At 32.7% G+C, this 23,612-nt stretch overlaps 2 protein-coding genes across 6 annotated transcripts in view; one reads left to right on the forward strand and one right to left on the reverse strand.

The window, feature by feature from the left end:
• Positions 1-23,612, reverse strand: part of LOC126739392 (E3 ubiquitin-protein ligase MYCBP2) — a 714,511-nt gene that overhangs the window by 260,374 nt on the left and 430,525 nt on the right. The window lies entirely within an intron of this gene.
• LOC126739402 (uncharacterized) overlaps positions 13,604-23,612 on the forward strand; it is a 119,599-nt gene continuing 109,590 nt past the window's right edge. For both annotated transcript variants that reach the window (XM_050445072.1, XM_050445073.1), the window contains exon 1: positions 13,604-13,961. In XM_050445072.1, coding sequence (XP_050301029.1) covers positions 13,782-13,961 — 180 coding nt within the window. In that variant the 5' untranslated portion in view covers positions 13,604-13,781. The remainder of the gene's footprint in view (positions 13,962-23,612) is intronic.

The raw sequence follows: 23,612 nt of genomic DNA on the forward strand, positions 1-23,612 counted from the left end.
ATCTTAGCTGCCCTCCTCAAAGTCACGGACGATATTCTGGAAGCTGCAGATCGTGGTAAGCTTACTGTGCTCGACATGTTGGATCACTCCAAAGCATTTGACAGGCTTAACCATGAGTTATACAGGGTGATTTAAAAGTAAGCGGCATCCTTTCAGGGGCGTAATCCTTGTATGAAAATAATGCAAAAAGTTCTTATTAATATGGGTTCGAAATTGCTTCCTAAGGGAGCTACGCCCCTTTGAATAGGACCCCTTAAAGACAATTTTTTCTCTATAGCTTTAAAATCCTTTAGAATTAAATTTTGAAAATTGGTGTACTGCATAAACATTTCGTTGTGAATAAGATTCTAAATTCAAATTTTTTAAATTTTATTCAGTGCTTCACATGCGGGGGTTGGTAAGGGTAAAACATCCCTTTTTCTTTTACTCTTTAGGTTATTGTGATTTTGTTTGAAAATTATAAAATTTTAGAGTCTTATACGTAAAAAAGGTACTCTTAGTTCAATTCGATAGAGCGTACCATTTACGAGAAAATCGACTTTGAAAATTTTCTGATTGCGTATGTTTAATACATAATAAAATTACTGGATAGGCATTTAAAACGAAGTTGGCGGTTGTTTTTTGGTTTTTGGCATTTAAATGACTGATAAATGTCATTGTAAAATACAATTTACTTTGTCAAAGTAAAATTAGTTTCATAGAGTGTTTTACAAATTACTATTTATTATTAATAAGAAGAGCATTGCCTTTGTTGAGTTTGGTATTTGGTGTTTCTAAGTTTAAAAAGCAAACATGGATTTTACGTATCAAGAACAAGCTGATATTCACATTATGTTTGGAAGAGCAATTGTGTTGAAGCAAGACGATTGTATCATGAGGCATTTCCTAATCGACGAGTGCCACACCGTACGGTTTTCGCAAGAGTAGATCGTAATTTAAGGGAAACAGGTAAATTCAAAAATGTGAGTAATATCGCATAATATCTACTTAAATTGCTTGCTTAAGGAACATTTCAAAGACAGGAAGTTGTTGGGCGACCAAGAAATGCCAGAACCCTAGCATTAGAAAAACGCGTGCTAGATCGTATTGAAAAAGATCCATCTTTGAGCACTCGCATCATCGCAAATCAAGAAGGGTCCTCTTAGTCAACCGTATGGAGAATTTTGCACGATATTTTACTCTACCCTTATCATATTCAACGGGTTCAGGCTTTGAAAGTGCGAGATTTCCTTCCTCGTGTACACTTCTGTAATTGGCTAGAAGAAAACCGCGTTGCTTTTAAAAATTTTGAGAAGAAAATTTTATTTACTGACGAGGCCGGCTTCACAAGAAACGGAATTTTCAATTTCCACAACAACCACCTATGGACGGATGAGAATCCCCATGCTACGGTACAGAAGGCACATCAGCAGCAGTTTAGTTTAAATGTGTGGGCGGGAATAATCGATGGGCATTTAAAAGGACCTGTATTTATGCCGCAACGACTTAATGGACAAATTTACACAATTTTTTTACAGAATGAATTACCACAAATATTAGAAAATCTACCACTTCAATTACGAGCACAAATGTGGTTTATGCACGATGGTGCTCCCCCACATTTTAGCATTATCGCTAGAGAACATTTAAATAATGCCTACCAAAACCGCTGGATAGGTCGTGGGGGTCCAGTGCCATGGCCACCACGGTCTCCTGACCTAAACCCCCTTGATTTTTATTTATGGGGACACCTAAAACAACTAGTTTATTCCCGCCCTATACCCAATATTGATGTTCTCAGGCAAAGAATAGAGGAAGGATTTCAGACAATTAAAAACAATCCAAGAATTCTACCACGTGTGCACCATAATCTAATAAAAAGATTAAGAGCTTGCCGTGACGCGAATGGTAATAATTTTGAACACTTTCTATAAATTGTTAAATAAAATGTGAGTAAAAAGTGTCTTTTTTGTCGATCGTAATGCGAATTAATTTTCATCAATAAACATACGCAATCAGAACATTTTCAAAGTCGCTTTTCTCGTAAATGGTACGCTCTATCGAATTGAACTAAGAGTACCTTTTTTACGTATAAGACTCTAACATTTTATAATTTTCAAACAAAATCACAATAACCTAAAGAGTAAAAGAAAAAGGGATGTTTTTACCCTTACCAACCCCCGCATGTGACGCACCTGAATAAAATTTAAAAAATTTGAATTTAGAATCTTATTCACAACGAAATTTTTATGCAGTTCACCAATTTTCAAAATTTAATTCTAAAGGGTTCTAAAGTTATAGAGAAAAAATTTTCTTCAAGGGGTCCTATTCAAAGGGGCGCAGCTCCCTTAGGAAGCAATTTCGGACCCATATTAATATGAACTTTTTGCTTTATTTTCATACAAGGATTACGCCCCTGAAAGGATGCCGCTTACTTTTGAATAACCCTGTATTTAGCAATTTTGCAATACCTCAGATTCTTCGTTGACGCTTGTCTTTTGATGAGGAGTTATCTAGCGGGGCGGCTACAGTTTATAAAGCTCAATGGGCAAGAATCTAGTAAAATGCATATTCTTAATGGGGTTCCACAAGGGTCAATTCTTTTCTTTTCACCCTATACACTTCCCAATTGGTTACTTGCCTTAAATACTCATGTATCCTTCTTTATGCTAATGATTCCCAAATGTATTATTCGTTTTTACCCGAGGAAATCTTAGAAGGTAACGATAAGATTAACGAGAATGTCAAACTTTTAATTAGTGCTTCTGAAAAACATTGTTTAGAGTTAAATCCAAAGAAATGCCTCTCTTATTCGGGCGTACTTGTTGTAGGCAACAGTATTTTAATCAGCTTAATATTCTGGTGGGTACAGAAAAGGCTGAACATTCCAATAGTGCTAGGAACCTGGGGTTGCAGATGGATGTTGATCTGAAATTCTCGTCGCATGTAAGTAACTGCATAAGAAAGGCATTCATTAATCTTAAGCTCATATACAATCAGCGTCAATTATTAGATGTCAAACTAAAAACTCTATTATCTGAGAGCCTAGTTCATTCGCAATTTGCACTTTATGACGTAGTGTATAATTACTGTCTCGTAAAACAGGATGAGATGTGTATTCAACGTATAGAAAACCACTGTATTCGTTTAATCGGCGATATAAGAAAATATGATAATTGTGTAACTGCAAGACTGCTGACTTAAGGTACAAAGAGTTAATTTCATCACCTCTGCATAAAACAACACTATATGAAAGATCATTTAGTTACCAGGTGTATATACCAGCTTATAAAACAGGGTTCCAGATAACTTAAAAGGACTTACAAACTTAAAGTTTAAAAAAGAAATTTCTAAAATTCCCTTGAAATTTATACAGAGATTAGTTAAGATTAAAATTATTTATAGATACAAAATTTAATTTCTAGTTGTTAAATAAATTGTCATTTTAGTTTAGGTTAAGATATATGAAGCTAAGCTTTAACTTCGCCTTTTTTAATAATTTTTATTGCAATAAAGTCATTATTATTATTACTATTATAAAATTGTCGGCATTTTCAAATCTTTTTACGACATTTCGCACAGTAAACCAACTTTTTTTAATTATTTGTGCAATAGCTAAATAGGATTTACCCTCTTTTCTCATGTCTCATTTTTTACATTTTTTCCTTATTCTGCAAAAACGGTTTTTTTATTTCTATATATTATAAATATCAAGGGTATATCTATGATATCAATATTTTAACATATTAATTTATCTTACAAATTTGGAGATAATAACATATACCTTCCAAATATTATGATGTGCTAATACTTTTGTCCCTCACTGTATGTTTTTAACACATTGTTGGACACTACGGCTATAGCCGTTGATTTAAAAGTCGTGCAATATGACATATCGTCTATAGTCGTAAATACGGTTTTTGTATTTTGTGACAGAACGGCTGCTGCCGTCTTGTTTTACATTTGTTTCAATGAAGACCAATTGATCCCAACCGGATGTGTCACAACGTGCTATTGTAAATATATATAATGTGTCGAATTGCAGCTTATATTGACCCCCACTTTTATCTCCCCCTCCTGTGCATCGGGATTGGGATTTTGTAAATAAAATAAATAAGGGTAAGTAAATTATTTAGAATTGTTGGAATATAAAAAGTGTATTGTTTGCGTATTATTTTTTAAAATTATTCTTATATTTACATAACTGGTATTGTTTTAGATGGCAGGGGATTATGAGCGCGAACAAAATTGGCTTTTACGTCTATTTGAAGACGCAAGTTCCGATGAAGAAGACACCGATCACTCAACTATTCATGATCCATTTAGCGATGGTGAAGAATTTGGTTCCGACACTAATTTTGACCCAAATAAGGAGGAATTCTCTTCAGATAGTGACTATTCCCTTCCGCCGGACCCTTCTAGTTCAAACAACTATAGACAATTACCACCTACATCCGAAGAGGCTGAGGAAGACATTGACACTGGTTCTGATAGTGACATAGAGCAGGAAGAAGATAATGCAGCAGGACAAATAGAGGAACTAGAAGAGTGGAAGGAAAGTGTAAAAGAAATACCCTAATTTAGTATAGTATAGTATTTTAACGAGGACGAGGTTGGTGTGAAAGTAAATCTACAACCTGATATGAGGCCTTTAGGAGCGTTTAGTGCAGTTTTCACTCCAAACATTTTAGAACTTCTTGTGCGCGGTACAAATGAATATGGTAAAACGGTTTGCAATATAAACAGGCCACTAACTCGCTTTAGCAGAAAAAGCACATTTCGCGAAACAACCTCTCAGGAAATGAAAAAATGTATAGGATTATACCTTTTACAGGCTCAAGTTTCTATATCCCACAGGCGACGGCTATTTAGTACAAACCCATTGTATTTTCATCCCATTTTTTTGCATATTATGTCTGGAAGAAGATACGAACAATTTTTGCAATTTTTGTCAGTTGCACCTAAAAATGCAAAGGGAATGGCTAAGGTAAACCCATTATTAAATATGCTAATTAAAAGTTTCCAATCATCTTACTCTCCTCAAAAAGATCTTTCTCTTGACGAGTCCCTTTTATTACATAGACGAAGACTCCGATTTCGCACATATATGAAAGGCAAAAAAGCCAAATATGGCATCAAGTTCTATGAGCTGACCTCTGCTGATGGCTTTGTCCTCAATATAGAAATATATTCTGCAGAAAAAGAAGAAGTCAAGTGCTCAAAAATTGAAGACTTGGTTAATCGGCTTATGAATCCCTACCTGAATAAAGGGCATGTGTTATATATGGACAACTATTACAATAGTGTATCATTATCCAACACCTTATTACAAAAAAAACACATAGTGTTGGAACTCTTCGAGGTAACAGAGAAGGGAACCCGAAAGTAATAGTTACAAAAAAACTGAAAAAGGACGATTACACCTGGAGAAGGCAAGGACAGGTTTATATTTCAAAAAGAAAGGATAAACGAGACGTATTGCTTCTAACCACACTAAATCATCCTGAATTAATAGAAGTAACTAATCGCTACGGTGTCAAAAAAATTAAGCCGAAAGAAGTTTCCTTATATAATACCTATATGAGTGGCGTCGACAGATGTGATCAAATGACGTCATATTATTCGTCACCGACAAAAACTATTAAGTGGAATAAAAAAGTGATTTTTCACCTAATTGACATAGCAGTGTGGAATTCGTTTTACCTTTACAAAAAAAAATAAAAAACATTAGATTTTTAGAGTTTTGCGATGCTGCGTAAGCTTTCGATCCATTCAAATCGATTACAAAAAAAGGTTACGCAGGTGGATGCTCAAGTTCCCATAATTGGACATTTTCCAGAAAAAATTCCATTGCAGGCGGGTGCTAAAAGAAAAAATCATTTTCTCTGGTGTAACGTCTGCACCAAAAATGGAATACGCAAAAAAACAAGCTTTAGGTGTAAAGTTTGTAAAACCGCTCTTTGCCCGGAATGTTTTGAGGAATGGCATACTTAAGAACCATGATAAAAAATTATGGATGGTCAGGTTTACTTTGGTTTTAGTATATTTTGTGGTATTTGGCTAAATTTCCAATGCTTTTTATGTTTTCGTTTTAAAAATTATGTTTGTTTTCTTTCTTTTGATTTGTTGTATCACCAGTATTTACCTAGACAAATAAATATAATGTTGTATAACTTGTAAGTCTTTTTTTTATTTCAGATAGTATATTTATGTAGGTATGTTAGCTTATTTTTTGCCAAATAACTGCTTAATATATCTGACGGCAATAGCAGTCGTGTCGCATCACAATGAAATTACTGGGTGTGCTGTGACATGACGGTTAGGGCCGTTTTTTCTTAATTCTCTAAAACCTACTAAAAACCCTTTCTTTTCTACTTAAAATAGTCCCTAATAAATAATAAGGTTTAAGGCTTTCTTAAACATTACATACTATAATGTGTCATATTGCACCTAATTTTCATTCGGGTAGTGTCCAACAATGTGTTAATAATTTATATACTTTTAATCACCTAAAAGTATTTGCTGAGTCATCAAATATGTTAAAAAAACCCTTAGAAACGTATAGGAAACATTAATTAAACTTAGGGTAGGGTAGGATTCTCCCGTTGTGGGTATGGGAACCTCACCCACACCCACATTTCAATCCCTTTTTTTAATATTTTTTAATGACTAATTAATTAATTAATAAACACACGGTTTTATTATTGATCAGAAGGTTCTTAAAAATACCGCAAGAAAGCAAGCAGCGACTTGCCCGAGATCTTCTAAAATCAACCCGTCAAAATCGGGTGAATAATTGGGATCCCGAACGGAGCAAGTGAACAAAGAAAACAGCTGTTCTAGGTACTCACATTGGCCGGAGAAAGAGATGGCGATACATAAAACGCATTACCGTTTGGTCGGGCGTACTCTCGTTAACGTACAGTGGCGGCACAAATGGGGATTTATAAAAAAAGCTTCTTATATCGGGGTGGATGTGAATAAGTCAATAGGTATCTCAGCAGTAATTTTAACCGTCTATTAACAAGGTGATAAATTTCAAATCTTAGTCTTAAGATCATTATCTTATCAGTGACCAGAGAATAGAGAACATTTTATTTTAATTTTATTATAGATTTAGATTGATGAAATATTTAATTTGGCATTGATTTAATCATTTGCAGACATGCAAAATTTATTAAAAAAATCTTTATGATTCCTTCTTATGTACAGGGTGGCCCAAATTCGACCCTCATCATTGGGATCTTGGATACCGTAAGAGATACAAGGAATTATGGCAAAGTTGCTAATATTGATACTTAACAAAATGCCGTTTTAAGACTTATAAATTTCGAATAGTTCCGAAGATATCTAATGATAACACTTATGTTAAGGGCACTTTTTCTCCTCTACAAGATGGCGTTTTCATAATTAAAATACGACGTTTCGTTTCTGAGAAACCATCATCAACTTTTTTTTTTCAAATATGGCCCTGGATTTCTATTACCTTATTTTATTGACCTACATTTTTATAAAATCTTTGACGTATCAAACTTTTTTATTTTCAGCCGATTTAATAGCAAAAACTGAGATTTTCCATAACTAAAAAAAAATTCTTAATACGAACCTGCTTTTATTTATTTTTTCTTTTAATTAAGTATTAATTAAATATTTAGTATTGACTTATTATTGATAAAAACTAATGCACCCCGTATATTTTTGCAATTAGCAATTTCATCAACAACTATCGATAAGCTGGCGAATGTAAGTAAATGTGGAGGAAATTCAATGCGTTAATATTTTTTAATCGTCAATATTAAAACAAAATTAAAAAGGCCGCCTTGAAATAAACGAAAAATGGCCTTCGCGTGCTGTCAAAATATGACATGTGCTCTCCACCTCGCGACTTTTCAACACAAAATACAGTCGGTAAAATTTTACCAAAATCGTTCGGACCACGTTAAAACGTTTTAAACTTTTGCGGTCTTAGTACCTGGAATAAATTTATAAAGGGCATAACATCGCGCTTTTTTAAATTTTAGGCTTGGTTTCGCAAAAGAAAATGGCGACGTTAGGAACAAGATCAAGACAAATGCTTCAATATTTACCAAACACAATATTTAACGTGAATATTATGTTTTCGAATTTTAAACTCAGAACGAGAAATTTGGAAAATTTTTAAAAGATTATAATAGGTAGAGAGCAGCCTTAATAAATCCACGTTTTACAATAATATAATAATAACAGTAATAATAATAAGTAAGAGATTTTGTTAAAGGTTGCGGTAAATCCTCGCGGTTCTTCACGCCAATTTTCTTTGGAACTAAATATACCTAGGACGCAGATTCAGAGAGTTAAAAAAATAGGTATAGACTATATACAATCCATATTAGCCAAGAACTTAAGCCAGGAGACAATTGGCTTAATGCAATGTTACATGAAAATGAGAATTTTCTGAATAAAATAATATGGACCGATGAATGCAATTTCTCCACAAGTTGTTTTTTTAACACAAATAATATGCATTATTACGTAGTCGAAAATCCATATCAAAATCAGCAAATTCGAAGACAGGGACGGGAGTCGTTTAATGTTTGGATTAGGTTATATGGAAACAAAATTTTAGGGCCAGTTTTTTGTAATGGAAATTTGAATTTCGAACAATACCTAAATTTGCTACAAAACGATATATTTGATGCCCTAGATGACGAGCCGTTGAATATTGTTCAGCAATTATGGTGGCAACAGGATAGGGCACCACCACATAACGGTATTGCTGTGTCTCAGTTTCTTAATTAAACTTTTCCCAATCAGTAGATTGGAAACCAAGGAGCAGTTCGCTGGCCTTCCAGAAGCCCCGATTTGTCACCTCTTGATTATTTTTTATGGGAATATTTAAAAGACCGTGTATTTAAAGAAAGTCCTCAGAATATAAATGTTTTACGCCACAATTTTACTTTGGAAATCACAAATGTACGAGCAAGAGAAAGAATGATGATTTGAATCATTTTGACTCAAAATGATTCAAAAATGCATCGAAGATAAAGGATATTATAATCAAAATTTAATTAGTGTTAAAAGTTTAATTGTTATTTGGCTTTTTGGGTGGCAGGATTCGACAAACAGTACGTCATATTTACTAATATACTTCTTTGCTTTTTGTTACAGTAGTTTTTTTTAAAGATGTTAGATGTTTAAAGTATAGTTTATTTAGTTATTTATATAATCGGAAATTTTAACGGTTTTGTAAAAAAATTGAGTTTTTAATATTAAATTTGATGATAATATTGATGATATTTCATAGGCATTTTATAAAATTAAATGATGGGGTGGATTAGTTTTTGTTAATAATAAGTCGATACTTATAATTAAAAGAAAAAATAAATAAAAGATTTTTTTTTAACTATGGAAATTCTCAGTTTTTGCTATTTAAAATTAATAAATCGGTTAAAGTAAATAATTAAGTCAGTTAACAATAAAAAAGTTTGATACATATTATTTTGGAATATATTTGATTTCATTTCGTATGTTATTGTATATAACTCAGACGTGATTTAAAGGTTTTGGAGAGAACATTTTCTTTTACCTTATCAACTTTGTTGATGAAAATCAATTATCACAGCAGTGATTATAGACTTAAAACATCTAAAAGAATTGTTGTTTTATTAACGACGAGATAACTGTAAATCTCAATAGTAATTTTTATCTCTCTGAGGGATGTAATTAATCACATACTGAAAAAAAATATATCATTTTTGCTTATCGGCCTAAACGCAATAAAATATTAATCTTCGGTAGTACTGGAATCAGTGATTTTTTTTCTTATCAGCTTGAATGAGATTATTATATATTAATCAAATATAATAAAATATATTAAATAATATATATTATATATTATTTAGACAAAGAAAAATTAAAAATGTTTAATTTTCTTCAGGGCATGAAGATCATCCCAAGCAGGACAAATAGGCTTGAAATTATTATATAGCATGCTCTATAACATTATAAAAAACTTTATTGTCATCAAAATTGTTCTTGTAAGCATTTAAAAATCGTGTATAAACTCAAAAAGGGCCCACGCTAATAAAACTTTTTATTTCATTAAACTCGTTTAATAGTTTTATATGAGATTATAAAATCGATTCCAGTCCATAATAAAGCATTTACAAAATTATTTTATTAATATTATATTATTGTTTCATTAGTAACTTATAACACTATATACAGTGCATCCCAAAAGTTATGTCTAAATTCATTTAAAATTCAGGGGTGTGTTGAAAAAAAAACGCTCGGACCCGTCCATTTTTATGTTAAGTTGCGCATTTTTGTACGAAGTTTGTATATACAGGGTTGCTCAAAAATAAATTACGACCATCAACTTCATTTTTTCAAATGAAAGCACCTTTTTTTTTTATTTGATCTTTAAATTTCGCGTGGAATTCTACGTATGTTTCATGCATCATGTCCTATACCTAAAGTCAATAGTTATTGAAAAAAAGACGATTCATGTAACAAATAAAAAAAGAACAAACATTAAGTTAAATGTTCAAAATGGTTGCCATTCACGGCTTGACAATATCCAAGACGATCAATAAAGTATTGCACTCGTTGCACATTTTCAATAATTTCCGGAGTTATGGCGCGTCTCTGCGAATTCTCTCTTTCAAGTCGTCTAGATTATTTGCCCTATTAACAAATACCTTCGACTTGAGGTATCCCCACAAAAAAAAGGCCATTGGTGTTAGGTCAGGCGACCTAGCAGGCCATTTGATGGGTCCTCTCCTTCCTATCCACCGATTAGGAAAGGTTTCATCCAAAAATTTACGCACAGTGGCAGCATAGTGCGGAGGAGCGCCATCTTGCTGGAAAATTAGTTCTTCGTCAGGATACTCTGGGTCCAATGGATTCGGAAATAAAGCTAGTATTGCTGGAACTAATTCAAATTGGAGAAAATCGAGATACACTTGTCCCGTTAAAGCCTGTTCAAAGAAAAAGGGACCTATTACTCTTTCGCGCACTATTCCACACCACACATTTAGTTTTTGAGGGTACTGGGTGTTTACCTCCATCATCCAATGCGGATTTTCTGTTGCCCAATATCGACAATTTTATCTGTTCACACTACCATTCAAACAGAACGTGGCTTCATCGGAAAAAATAACATTTGTTACTAAATTATTATTTAGATTACACATGTTTTGTAAGCGTTCATAAAACTCATTTCGCCTATCGAAATAGTCATCAAATAACTCTTGCACAGGAATAACTTTGTAGGGGTGATATTTGTGCTTTTTAACTATTCGGTGAACTATAGATTTCGCCATGTGTAAATTTGCCCCAATCTGCGACACAGGAGTGCATGGTGCTTTCTTCCAAAGAAAGCAAAACGTCAAGTTGTTCATTTTCATCTCAAGCAGGACGACCAGATTTCAGCAGATCTCTAACATGACCGAATTCTCTAAATTTATCCTCTTTTCTACTCACCAATATACATAACATTTAGGAACACTTAAGACTATACAGAACAGTGTAGTGTTCAACAGTTCAACAGAACAACTGTTTAGGGTTCCGTATAATTTTAATAATATTAAATGTGTTTCCCCTATGGTAAACTTCTGGGCTTAACTGACAATTAGCACTGATGATGGCTTATACGCCGAAAGCGCTCTGCTAAGCTTTTAAAATAAAGTTGCTCTGAATACATCTCGTTTGATTAATTTGTATTGTCCTGCAAGCAACACAGCCACTTCCCTTTTCTAAATTTGAATATGCATTTTATTTAATTCGTAAAAGCCAACATGGCGGAAAGAAACCTAAATAAACGTCATTAGATAAATCTATTTAATTTACTAAGAAACACTAATATAACATAATTATCTTATCTGTAATAAAAGGAATATATATTTTTATTTTATAAAGAATCCGCTTAAAATAAAATTGTTTTATTCGCGAATGCTATTAACACTTAACAGATTGCGCTTTTATAGGTGTAAAATTCAAGGAAAGGTTTGATTTTGTTATTCTAAGAGATCTAAAGGAATAATATTTGGAATTCTTTTATTAAAAATCTGGACTTATGTTATAGTTTATTGCCCTCAACCTCAGCTCACTTAGTAGTCTTTATGTTTTTAGAAATATCAGTGAGATTATTAACTTTATTGGTACTATTTATAGCTTCCACTTCATGGTCATCGATATCTGATATGTCAGAATTCTGACCAATTTTCCAATGTTTCAGGTTGATAAGTGTCTTCTGATGAAGACAGAAATCTAATTACCTCCCTAATATTTGAATCCGAATAAATATGGTTTTTAAAATATTTTTCTTTACTTTCCTTCTAAGATCCCCATTTTTTAATTTTTTTCCAAGAAGAAATTCTTTTGACAGACATTTTAAAAAAAATTATCTTTATAAATAAGTATTGGCAAAAAAAAATAAAACAGATTTTATTCTAGCAGATATCATAAATCAATTTAAAGCGTATAATTTAGAGTTAAGATACCACGGTAGATCTCTTTACGTTCCTCTGCCCCAGTGACGTCAAAACAACATTAATTTTCCGGGTCTATTCAGAAAGTTATATAATCTTCTTAAACAACAATTTTGTGATAAAAACACATATTTATTTTATAAAACTCTTATAAATACTATATAATTTTAGAGAGTATAATAAAATATTTTTATAAATATAATCCTTATAACTATAAAGTCACTGAAAGTAATTTGTATAACATTGTTTTATAAATGCTTTATACCAAATTACTTATTGCCTTATAACATTTTTTTATTAAACTGTCACATGGTTATCTATAAAAAAAATCTCTCTCTTGTTTATAAGATAATAAAATTTTATTGTTCAATACGCTCTTAATATAACTAATATCAAATAATTTTGTTTCATAGTAGATTTTAGGTACTGCTTGGGATAAATTATTTAACATATCATTGATTTACTTCAGTCAGGTATTGGTTTGGATAAGATAAAATAATTATCTCAGCAGTGATTTGAATTGATCTGAATAACCCAAAACCACATTTTTGTTTTTTTTGCCATTTATCGGTATGAAAAAGATAATTCCTTATTTTAGTAGTGATTTATAGGTTCTAGAGAGAAAAATGTTTTTTTTTTACCTTATCAATTTGGATCAAATGAATTAACTGTCACAGCAGTGATCATAGACCTAAGACCTCTATTTAAAACTTTGAATTTCTCAATGACTTACAATTATTACAACAGTGATTTTAAGCCTGCAAAGGGTGTAGTCACGAATTCTGAAAACCAAAAAAAAATAGATACGTTTCGGATTCATAATATGGCAAGATCATTGTAATTAATTTTCTGCTTCCAATGGTAATTTTATGGGATTCATTCTCATCATTCTCTTTATAATTGTCACAGCTGAGAGATTTATTTGGTCGCATCAAAATCGATACCAGTAACCTTTAAATCACTGCTGTAGTAAGTGTGCTTTTCTGCCTATGAAAAAATAATCATATTATAATAAAAAAAATGTTTTACTATATTTTTCTAGATATGCATAAAACCTGCTCTACGCCACTGTCCAATATAACCATTAAGAAAGTCGGGGTAGGCCAGTCCGCAGCTCGTAACACAAAATAAGCCCAGCATCAGTCTGCGTTTAGTCAAGCTGTAAGTCACATACGAACGTGCCCGACTCGTACCGATCGTCAACTTCATTCACTAATGTCCTTTCAAAGAAAATCCCGGATGAGACCAACGGTAACCGAAACGTAGGGTAGTTAGTTAACGATGTGCGGGGTGTGATGATGATTGGACGACATCATCATTCGAAACGTAATAATGAAAAGTGCGGAGAGATTCAAATTGGTGTTCGTGCCTGGAACACTAGTGCTCGTGTGCACCATTTTAGGATTTTCGGTAGCCCAAACTGGACACACTATTTGTGATGACGTGCCGGGGTGTAACTGTACCATGGTCGGGGGATGGAGGAATGTTAATTGTTTATTGAGGGATGATCAGGTAAGATCCAGATATAAAAGGGAAGAAGACAAATACCAGTACAGTTCTGTTGGTTTACAGGTGGGGAAGAAATTTCCCTCCAGAATGTTATAAAAAAAATGTAGATACTCCATTGGTTTTCTTAATAATTGAGTGCCCATGTACCTTAAGGGAATGAAGTTTCTGGAATATTTGATCTGAATAGACCGTAAAAATTAATGTTGTTTTGACGTCACTGGGGCAGGGGAAGGTAAAGAAATCTACATTGGTATCTTAAACCTCAATTATATGTTTCAAACCTCACTCCTTAAAAAGTCCTCAAAAACCCTCTCAATTAAAGACAATTTGGTCAATATTTAAATGCTTATTGCAGCATCAACATTTTTATTTGTTACCTGACGGTTTTGAGCATAACTTGGGCGCCCAACAAAATATTTTAATTTTTTTTATTAATATATAGAAGTTCTTGAGGATCAATTAAGGGGTAAATATCCGTTTTTGGGTTATTCAATTTGGTAGTTAGTAGGCTTTTGGTTGGGGCGTGCTTAATCCTATCTGCATAGGCTTTGATTTAATAAAATAATTATCTTAGCAATGATTTAAAGGTTTATCAACCTGCAATATATTGTGGAGAACTGAGGAAGCGAACCTTGATAACATATAGAATGAAATGAAAGAAAAGATGATAAATACGGCAAAAACGGAAATAGGATACAATCAAAATGTTGAAAAGAACAAATGGATGACAGGCGAAGTACTAACAATATTTGAAATAAGAAGGAAATATATGATGTCGCAAAATATTATAAAAAGCAATAGGAGTGGCGAAAAGTGGCTGAAGGAATAGTGCGAAAAAATGAGACAATGAGTATAACCTGCGCAAAAAAATTAAAGAAACAGCTCAAGTATATAGGAAACAGACTTTCTATAAGATACAAAATGAATAAGGATAAATGGCAAATATAACACACAGAAAATTTGGAACAATATATTAGAAATCCCTTTGCAGATAATAGAGCTCAGTTAGAAAATAATCTAGAAAATGACTTGTCTGGGCAGTCAATTGCGATGGAAGAGATTACAACAGCAATAAAAAGCTCAGAAGATAAAAGAATGTCTAGACCAGTTGAACTACTCAAATTACTAGACGACGAAAGTATTATTAGACTAAAAAGGCTTTTTAACTAAATTTATAACACAAGAAAATTCCCAACCCAATGACTTATTTTAAAGAATTCTATTGCCTCGTTTAAAAGAAGTCTCATTACAAAACAGGCACTGGAGGCCATCCATGTGTTGGTCCAGCACTGTTACGATCAAAGAAAAGATATAGAGATATATTTCATAGATTACGAAAAAGAATTTGATACAGCGCATATCATAAATTCGTTCAAATGCTGAGACGACTTGGCAAAAAAAATACGCCGTATTGAAATCTTGTACTGGAACCAATCAGCTACAGTTAGATTTGACAACGAAGCTATAAAGGCGTAGAAAATCCTAAGAGCTGTAAGACAGGGTGTGAAAGTAATAAAAGTCAAGTTTGAAGATCTTTGAAACAGGAATTTGGAAGTAAAAGAAACTGGGCTTGACTGTAAAAAATAATAGAAAATCCCAAAAAAAAACTTCATTATCAGGCGTTGCTTTCATTATTTATATGAGTTAAATTGTCATAAATTACTGCAAAATTTAGAGTATAAAAATATATTTTTTTTGAATTTTTTCAGAAGTTTGTAAGGTATTGTCCAGATGACAGATCCGTATTTGTAAAAACAAAACATTAATTTGATGATCGAGTTAAAAAAACGAAACGTCGTAGCCTACGTGTCTTTTAGCCGAATAATTTAGCTGAATAATTAAAATATTATGGTTCTTCTGTCTTATGAATGTCCGTAACAGCCTATTTAGGGGTCAAAAGCACAAGAGTCTCTACTTTCTGGAGCTCAGATGGAGATTTATGCTGATTTAGGGGTTAAAAATCCACTCTTCCTTCCTTTCTACCCCATTTCGTGTTCCAGGAGTATTCTCTCTCCACTTCTGTTTAATATTTATTCTGAAAATCTTCCAAGAAGCTCTCAATTAGGCATCAAAGTATAGCGCACATCAATGGATCAACAATATACAGTATGCAGATGACACAATTCTGATTGCATTAATGAACTCCAAAGGCAGCTGGACCACAGGGCGGAATTACCACCAACATAAAAAAGACAAAATTCCTAATAATCACCTGCAAATTTGATGAGTTCCATGAAACTCTATATAAAGTATAAAAGTTTAACTATAATATAAGGACTTGGTTATGTGAAGATTGGTGCCTAGGTGTAGAAATCAAATTCTAATCTATTAAAACTCTGACTAAACTAGTTTCAATCTCAGAATAAGATTCATAAAATGTTACTTGTTATATGATATGAAAGGCTGGACATTTTATATGTGGATCAACCAAGAGAAGTATTGGCTTTGATATAATAAAATAAGTATCCCAGCTTTATTACTTACTTACTTATTACTTTATCAGCCACTGCGTAATAATCGCAACAGTAATTTAACGACCACAAAAAAATAACGTAATTTTTTTTACACTGACAAATAGATTCCTGAGGATGAGTTTGAAAGAAAAAAGGTATTTTTGTGTTAAAGTTGGAGTGCATTTTTACCAATTTTAACTGTAAAAGCCAAATGAAGCACTAACAGAGACATTCTATGAATGTTCTTGGAATATTCGGTGAATATTCAGTATATGGCTGTTTCATGAAAACTGAACAAAGTTGAGAACTATATTTATTGACTTCAGTCTGATCTTTGAACTTGAGATCCTTTTGATATTTAAATTTTTCTATAGCCAACAAACATTCCAGGGTTGTCGCTTCATTTAAAAATAAATTTTTAATTTAAAATGAATTTCTTCGTTCACTTCGTGCATCAAGGAAATCAACTGTTAATTTGAATACCATTAATACGAATAGCATTTAATGCTGCATCCGGTGTCCGCGGGTTCTTTCTAATCCGTTTGATAATTAATGGTTTCTTGGAAGTAGTGAAACATTCCCATTTTTAATTGTATGCTTCGCGACATAAATCTGTGGATTTTTAACCATTCTATTCTAGAATAGACTAATTGTGCGGTATTTTAGGATGCGTCAAAGGCTGCTGACTATATATGATAATTAAGTAGCGTTGCCAGGTTAAGTGAAATTTCGGAAAGCAGGTGATTTTTTTTTGTGGGGATAATTAATGGTTTCTTGAAAATGGTGAAATATTCCCACTTTTAATAATTTTATGCCATTGTACCTTTTTAAGCGACTCATTGAAGACAATTTCCGGACTTGCCCGGTGACTTTTCGGGATATTCAAATTTTCCAGAATTATGTTTTTTGAACTTTCCGTTGACTCCTGTCATATTTTGACATTTCTGTTTTAGTTTTTGTCCAAATGCAAAAACTGAATTTTTTAGAAGAAAAACATTTTTTTTCAAAGAAAGGCTCATAACTTTAAAATTTTTAACACACATATTTAAACCTTTGTACTCAAAATCATCAATTAATTTGATTAATCCTTTTGAGCATTTTTGAAAATGCTTGCAAAATTATGAATGAGTCATTATTGCAACTTCCTCGAAGGAATGCATTCAAAGTTATTTCAAAAACCTGGAATTCTCTTCTACAAAAAATCCAGAATCATTTCAAATGCTTGAAAAAATCGCTATAAAAAATATATTTACTTTTTCTTGACATAACTCAATGGGTATTCTAAGTACCTGCAATATTATTATTATTCATATTTATTTGTCAAATAGTTCCAATGGCTGCGAAGGGTGCGCTGTAGTCACGTCGTAAACGTAGTGCTAACACCTGTTCTTATTCGCTATATCTTCAACCATCGGAAGAGTAGCTAGAATTTCGCGTTGACATTTGTATATGACTCGTCGCAATTCGCAATTTCTTGTAACATGTTGGAATTGATTCTTGTCAAAATTCATTGTCACAGTGACATTTTCATAGTTTTTAATCTTTATAGTGTGTTATGCTATACTTGTCAGATAATCCAAGGAAAAAACAGTGATTTCTTAAGAAATAATCAACATTTTACAGTAAACTTTGAATCTATTACCTTGACACCTGAGAATGATTGTCATATGTCACTTGTTAAAATGCTATGTGACAGTGACATTTTTGAATTTTGACATATACATAATTGATAAACCACTAAAGTTCCATTCTACATTCCCAATCCAAAATTAGCCATAAAAATGACCAATTACAGCTAACATATAGTATATATAACGAGCAGTTTGCCTTGAATAGATACACAACAATTATTACTATATAAAAACGAGTAAGTTTCGCCCACGTTATACGAGATTAAACAACATAAATAAAGAGCCTCTTATTGTTAACATATAAACTTTTTCTAATTAGATATGTTGACAGACAGTCGGGAATGCCAAATGGACATTGTTACTTTATGGGCTTCCTGTTACCAAAGGAACATTCTGCATATAAATCAAACATGGTGTGAAGGAAAAAACGGCGAACGTCTAGAGTTGTGCTTAATTTAAAAGCTTAAATGAAACGGGCAATAAGAGATGGGTGAAATGCACATGTTTTCGGGGTAACGAAGCGAAAGGAGGCACCGAAAAGAAATGACACTAATAAAATTATCGGTACATAGAAGGCGACGGCCTATTAGAAGTGGTATAATGGTAACACTGATTATTTTGGCATTTGACAACGTTTACTTTATATTTCCCGAAAAATGATACAACTGCAATAGGGTTATCGGTTCCTTCTCAGCAGCATTGCCAACCCTTAGATTTATACGTAGGTCTATCTATTTTCTACATTTTAAACGCAAAATTGCAATTTTACATGATAGTCTAGTCTGGTTAATAAGTTAAAGTATAAGTTAATAAGTTGTTAGGATACTATTTCTGCTTTTTGGCTTCTTCACGAAATAGTAACTAAAGGAAAAAGAAAACTAAAGGAAAAAGAGAAAAAAATATAAAAGATCACGAACAAGAGCAAACAACCAATTTGTTTTAAACAATCGTTATTTCTTTCGCTTCCCATCTTATGAAGTATCCCAAGAAACTTATACTTAAAAAAAAATGTATTATTAAGTCCAAGAGTAGACCTAAACAGCATGCTTCAGTATTGACCTTTAGTTCCTAAAAGGAGATTTTAGAAGGAACCAGATGGAAACCAACCACAATAAAATACTTTGACTAGTCGACAAAACATGAATATTAAAAGAGAATACAGATAACTCTCGTATAATAATTAATAATTATATATACGTATGTAATAGTCTCTTATAATAAACATCATTTGTGCTAATGTTGGGCACTGACAGATTTTTAGCAAAATCCATGCATATTGCTTCTTTGTTCTCATTTGCCCGACTGGATAATTTTGCAATCTTTTTTCTTGAATAAAACACTTTAGCTTAATGCTTGTTAGAGCTTTATGCTTGTGAAGTAGATTTTGCTGTTGGAGGGTAGTGATTTTGTCATCTAGTTGCTGCACTTGACTATACTGCACGTGTCCGACCTTGAGTAACCAAGTAATATGTTGAAGTCTCGTGAGAAAATGGATCTATATGTTTCATATGACAAACGATATTTTTGAACTGTAACAGTGTTTTTTTACATACTGTAGATTTTTTTGTTTCGGGCAGGACTGTAATGGCTGTGCTATCCTTTGAAAGAACTAATATGATTGACAACTAGATCTTTAGATTCCTGTTTCAGCTTTAGAGGCCTATTTAAGTATATTCCTCGTTTATCAATTGAAAGATGATTTTTCTGAAGAATTTCAAGCTTTTTTTTGGTTATACAATGTAAGGAAAAAAAAGCCTTAAAAGAAACAGGTGTCTCTACTTCTGTTGTCTCACTATCTAAAGAGATTCTGAGACGATTAGCAAATGAACTGTCATGTAATCTTACGACCTCTTCTGCGTTACGTGGAGGTCGCTTTTGTACAGAACAGACACTAATAAGTCCACACAAATAGATGTTTTGCTCATCCACGGATTTATATTGTCTAAAGTCACTGTTTTGCATTAGGTGGAAGTTTATCAACACATTTGAGACGTTTACATTGGCAGTCGCTTTCTGTCACGTGGCTTTGTAGGTTAAGTTTTTTTAGAAACATCGGTTATACTTCCGTAACCTCTTCTCTTTTTTCCTTGAACTTGCATAACAGCAAAGTCGTCACTGTTGCTGACACTTGGGTTCATTTTATACTGTTTATTAGCACTACAGTATTAAAACACGACTTTTCAATTATATTTCTGCAAGTTTGAAAAACAATAACTAAACACCAGAATCGGTAAACACAATCACAAAATAAAAGCAACTGCAGCTACGAGAGCGTTCTGACAGTTCCAGAATAACGTGCATTTGTGACGTTTCCCCTTCTTAGAACGTGGTGCGCGGACTCACCACCTTTTTAGCCAGCACAGCTTAAGCTGGGTTCTCACGAGTGAACCGATATTTCAATTTTTGTTGAACGACAAAAATCGCTTCCACAAAAGTTCAACCTATTCCAACTTTATCGTTTAAGTATGAGTCATTATGTTATTTTTATGCGTGAATCGACTGGTCTGAACTATTTCGTTCAATTTGTCGGTGTAGTTTATATTGAAAATAGTTTTTATTTTGTGTGTCAGTTGTTGGTAGGGCTTTTGGTTTCCTTTTTGAAAAATGGCTGGAAAGTGGCCAGAAAATATTGTCCTTCGCTTTTTAGATTTGTATCAGAAACACGACTGTTTGTGGATCGGCAAATTAAATTCCTATAAAGATAGGGATGCTAGAGATAATGCATTATCTTCTATATTAAAGGAAATAGAAATGGATAATTTAACGACGGCTGATATTAAAAATAAACTTTAAACCATACGAACAATGTACAAAAAAGAACTGACGCTAGTATTAAAATCTAACAAAAGTGGATCAGGGACCGATGATACATATAAACCAAAAATATTTTTGGTTCAAAAAAGCAGATTTATTTTTGAGAGATGTGTCAGTTACAAGGGAGAGTATTTTAAATTTGGTAAGTGCAATTTTATAAATATTTCTCAATTACTGCAGTAAAAATATTGTAAAAATTATTCTCTTAAAAGTTGAATGGACTGAAGCTCAAGAAAATGAGCAAAAATTGACGTTCCTCCTTTTTAGCCTGTACCCTTCATTTGTAATAATATTTATCGGCCACAATAAAGAAGTATTAATTGAAACAGATGATCTATTTTACGAGGTTAAATCAATTTTATAAAATAATCCTTAACATCATAATACCTTAATTAATAAGTTGCAGCACTGCGTGTTAAGACAAACACCTCTCAAATGGTTTAAGTCATATCTTGACGTCTTGCTAGCCGATAGAATGTGGGTTACTTTAAGGTCCAGCTTAAGGGCTCGCTATTTTGTATCAACTGTTTATAGATGATATCGCTAGTCTCGATATCAGCGGTAAAATCTGTTTCTTGCAGATTTTATTTGGAGCATTCCAGAGTTAAGGCACTAAATAGTATCCCATCAAATGACCTAGTCACCATAATTATCAAATTGTGGTTCGATTCAAATCTTTTGTGCATTAACGTTTCTAAAATTAAAGTCTTATCATATAAACATAATTTAGCGTTTTTACTGTTAGTTACGTCTGAATTAAAACATACTATTTCTGTCCGATTTAAATATTGCGCCAATATCTCGAACTGATCTATGAACTAACCGCGACCCGGCTCCTTGTATACTCGGCGGACCATGATTCCGGAAGATTCGCTTACCTTCCACGCGTCTCCAGAGTTGTCGTGCGGTGTGTCCGCTTGTGTTACTTCAATTTAAGACGTTACAATAAGCAACATGCTTCAGGAGATTTTAGAAGGAAAGAAGGAAAAAAGCAGACAATTTAAACGAAAAACAAACAAAAAAATAAAACAAACAAAATTAGACTAACCAGAAGAAAAATTAAAAGGAAAATGTACAAACGTTATATAGGTAGAGGGAAGAAGAACTAGCATGTTAAGGTCATGCAATGAGCAGCCTCCTAGGCTCTATGCACCCACACCCCTTAATTTTAAACGGCACTATCCCTTTTATGATCAAATTAAAGATCTTTTTGTTTATTTATTTTATTTATTTCAATATACGGCAGAGCCAGTTTACAAAAACAAAATAGATAATACAAAATACTAGACAATATAACAATATAAATACAATACTAGAATTACAAGAAAAAATATACCAAGATAAAACCTCTGAAAAAACAATCATCAACAGGGCTAAAAACTTAACTAAAAACTTAACACTATCCAAGGAATGTAGGTTAAAGTGTAAGATTATTTATTTTTGATTTGAATGACCGTAAGCCGCCGGAAAAAGGATCCAAACTATTTTCATTAAAGAAACGCGAGGTCCTAGTCAGTGGAGAAAAAAACCCATAGTTGGCCGAATGAAAGGGTAAACGAAACATAGAAGAGTTGATCCTTCTTTGACAGGTGTTAAAAGGAATTGCTTCCAAGATGATAGGACAATGATATAAACCATTTAAGATCTTATAAAACGTTAAAGCATCAGAATAATGCCGTCTGACTTCAAGATTAGGGATATTAAATTGGACACTGATAGCATTATAGTCGATGTAATAATTACGAAAAATATTTACTTCAGCTCTATAACCAAGGGATCTTAAGAATCTTCTTTGTACAGCCTCAAGGCGTTCAATATGAGAATCATAATAAGGGGACCAAATTACAGACGCATACTCAAGCACGGAACGTACCAAAGAGTAATAAAGTAATTTCAAACAATAAGGTGAAAAATGTACACTATTTCTAGTGATAAAACCAAGACTACGCATACTCTACTTTTTGTAGCAATATTCATTTAAGCATTCTTTTTTTAAATTGATACAGGGTCAATGAAATTATTGAAAGATTGCTTAAAAAAAGGCTTCTATCCTATCTGTTTGAATATAAAATACTTACAGCCCATCAGTTTGTATTCTTGAGTAACCAATGCCCCAACAATTTAGTAAAGTATACTCCTGTCTAAATAAGGATCACTCTACAGCAACAATTTCTGCGATTTCTCTAAAGCTTTCGACTGTGTCAATCATGTGTTTTTATTATGATGAATAAGTCGATTGGATAGAAACACTTATGAATATCCCGTAAATCTCAAATAATGCATTTGAATCGGAAAAAAAACACCACTCACCAGACCTCTGAAATTCCATATGGCGAGGAAACTCTCATTTCTCCTGTTACAACTTTGAGCACACTCTAATTAGACATAAACTATTTTAACTAATTGAATTAAGCGGTTTTGCATGTTAAATAAATATCCGGTTTACAAGGGAAGAAGCAAAACTGCTAAATGGATTGTGGAGTTCGTAAACATGCTCAAAAACTTGGTTTAAACATTTATAATAATACTTATCGCTCACAATATAGAAGTACTAATTGAAACGGATGATCTCTTTTACGAGGTTAAATCAATTTTATAAAATAATCCCTAACATCATATCTTAATTAATAAGTTCCAGCACTGTGTGTTAAGACGAACACCTCTCAAATCGTTTAAGTCATTTCTTAATAACAGAAGCATCTAAAGGTTGATAATGTGGAATGCATATTGAATGTGGGTTACCTCAAGGTCCAGTT

Source organism: Anthonomus grandis, chromosome 8 (assembly GCF_022605725.1).
Source record: "Anthonomus grandis grandis chromosome 8, icAntGran1.3, whole genome shotgun sequence".
In the NCBI taxonomy this organism is placed as follows: Eukaryota; Metazoa; Arthropoda; class Insecta; order Coleoptera; family Curculionidae; genus Anthonomus; species Anthonomus grandis.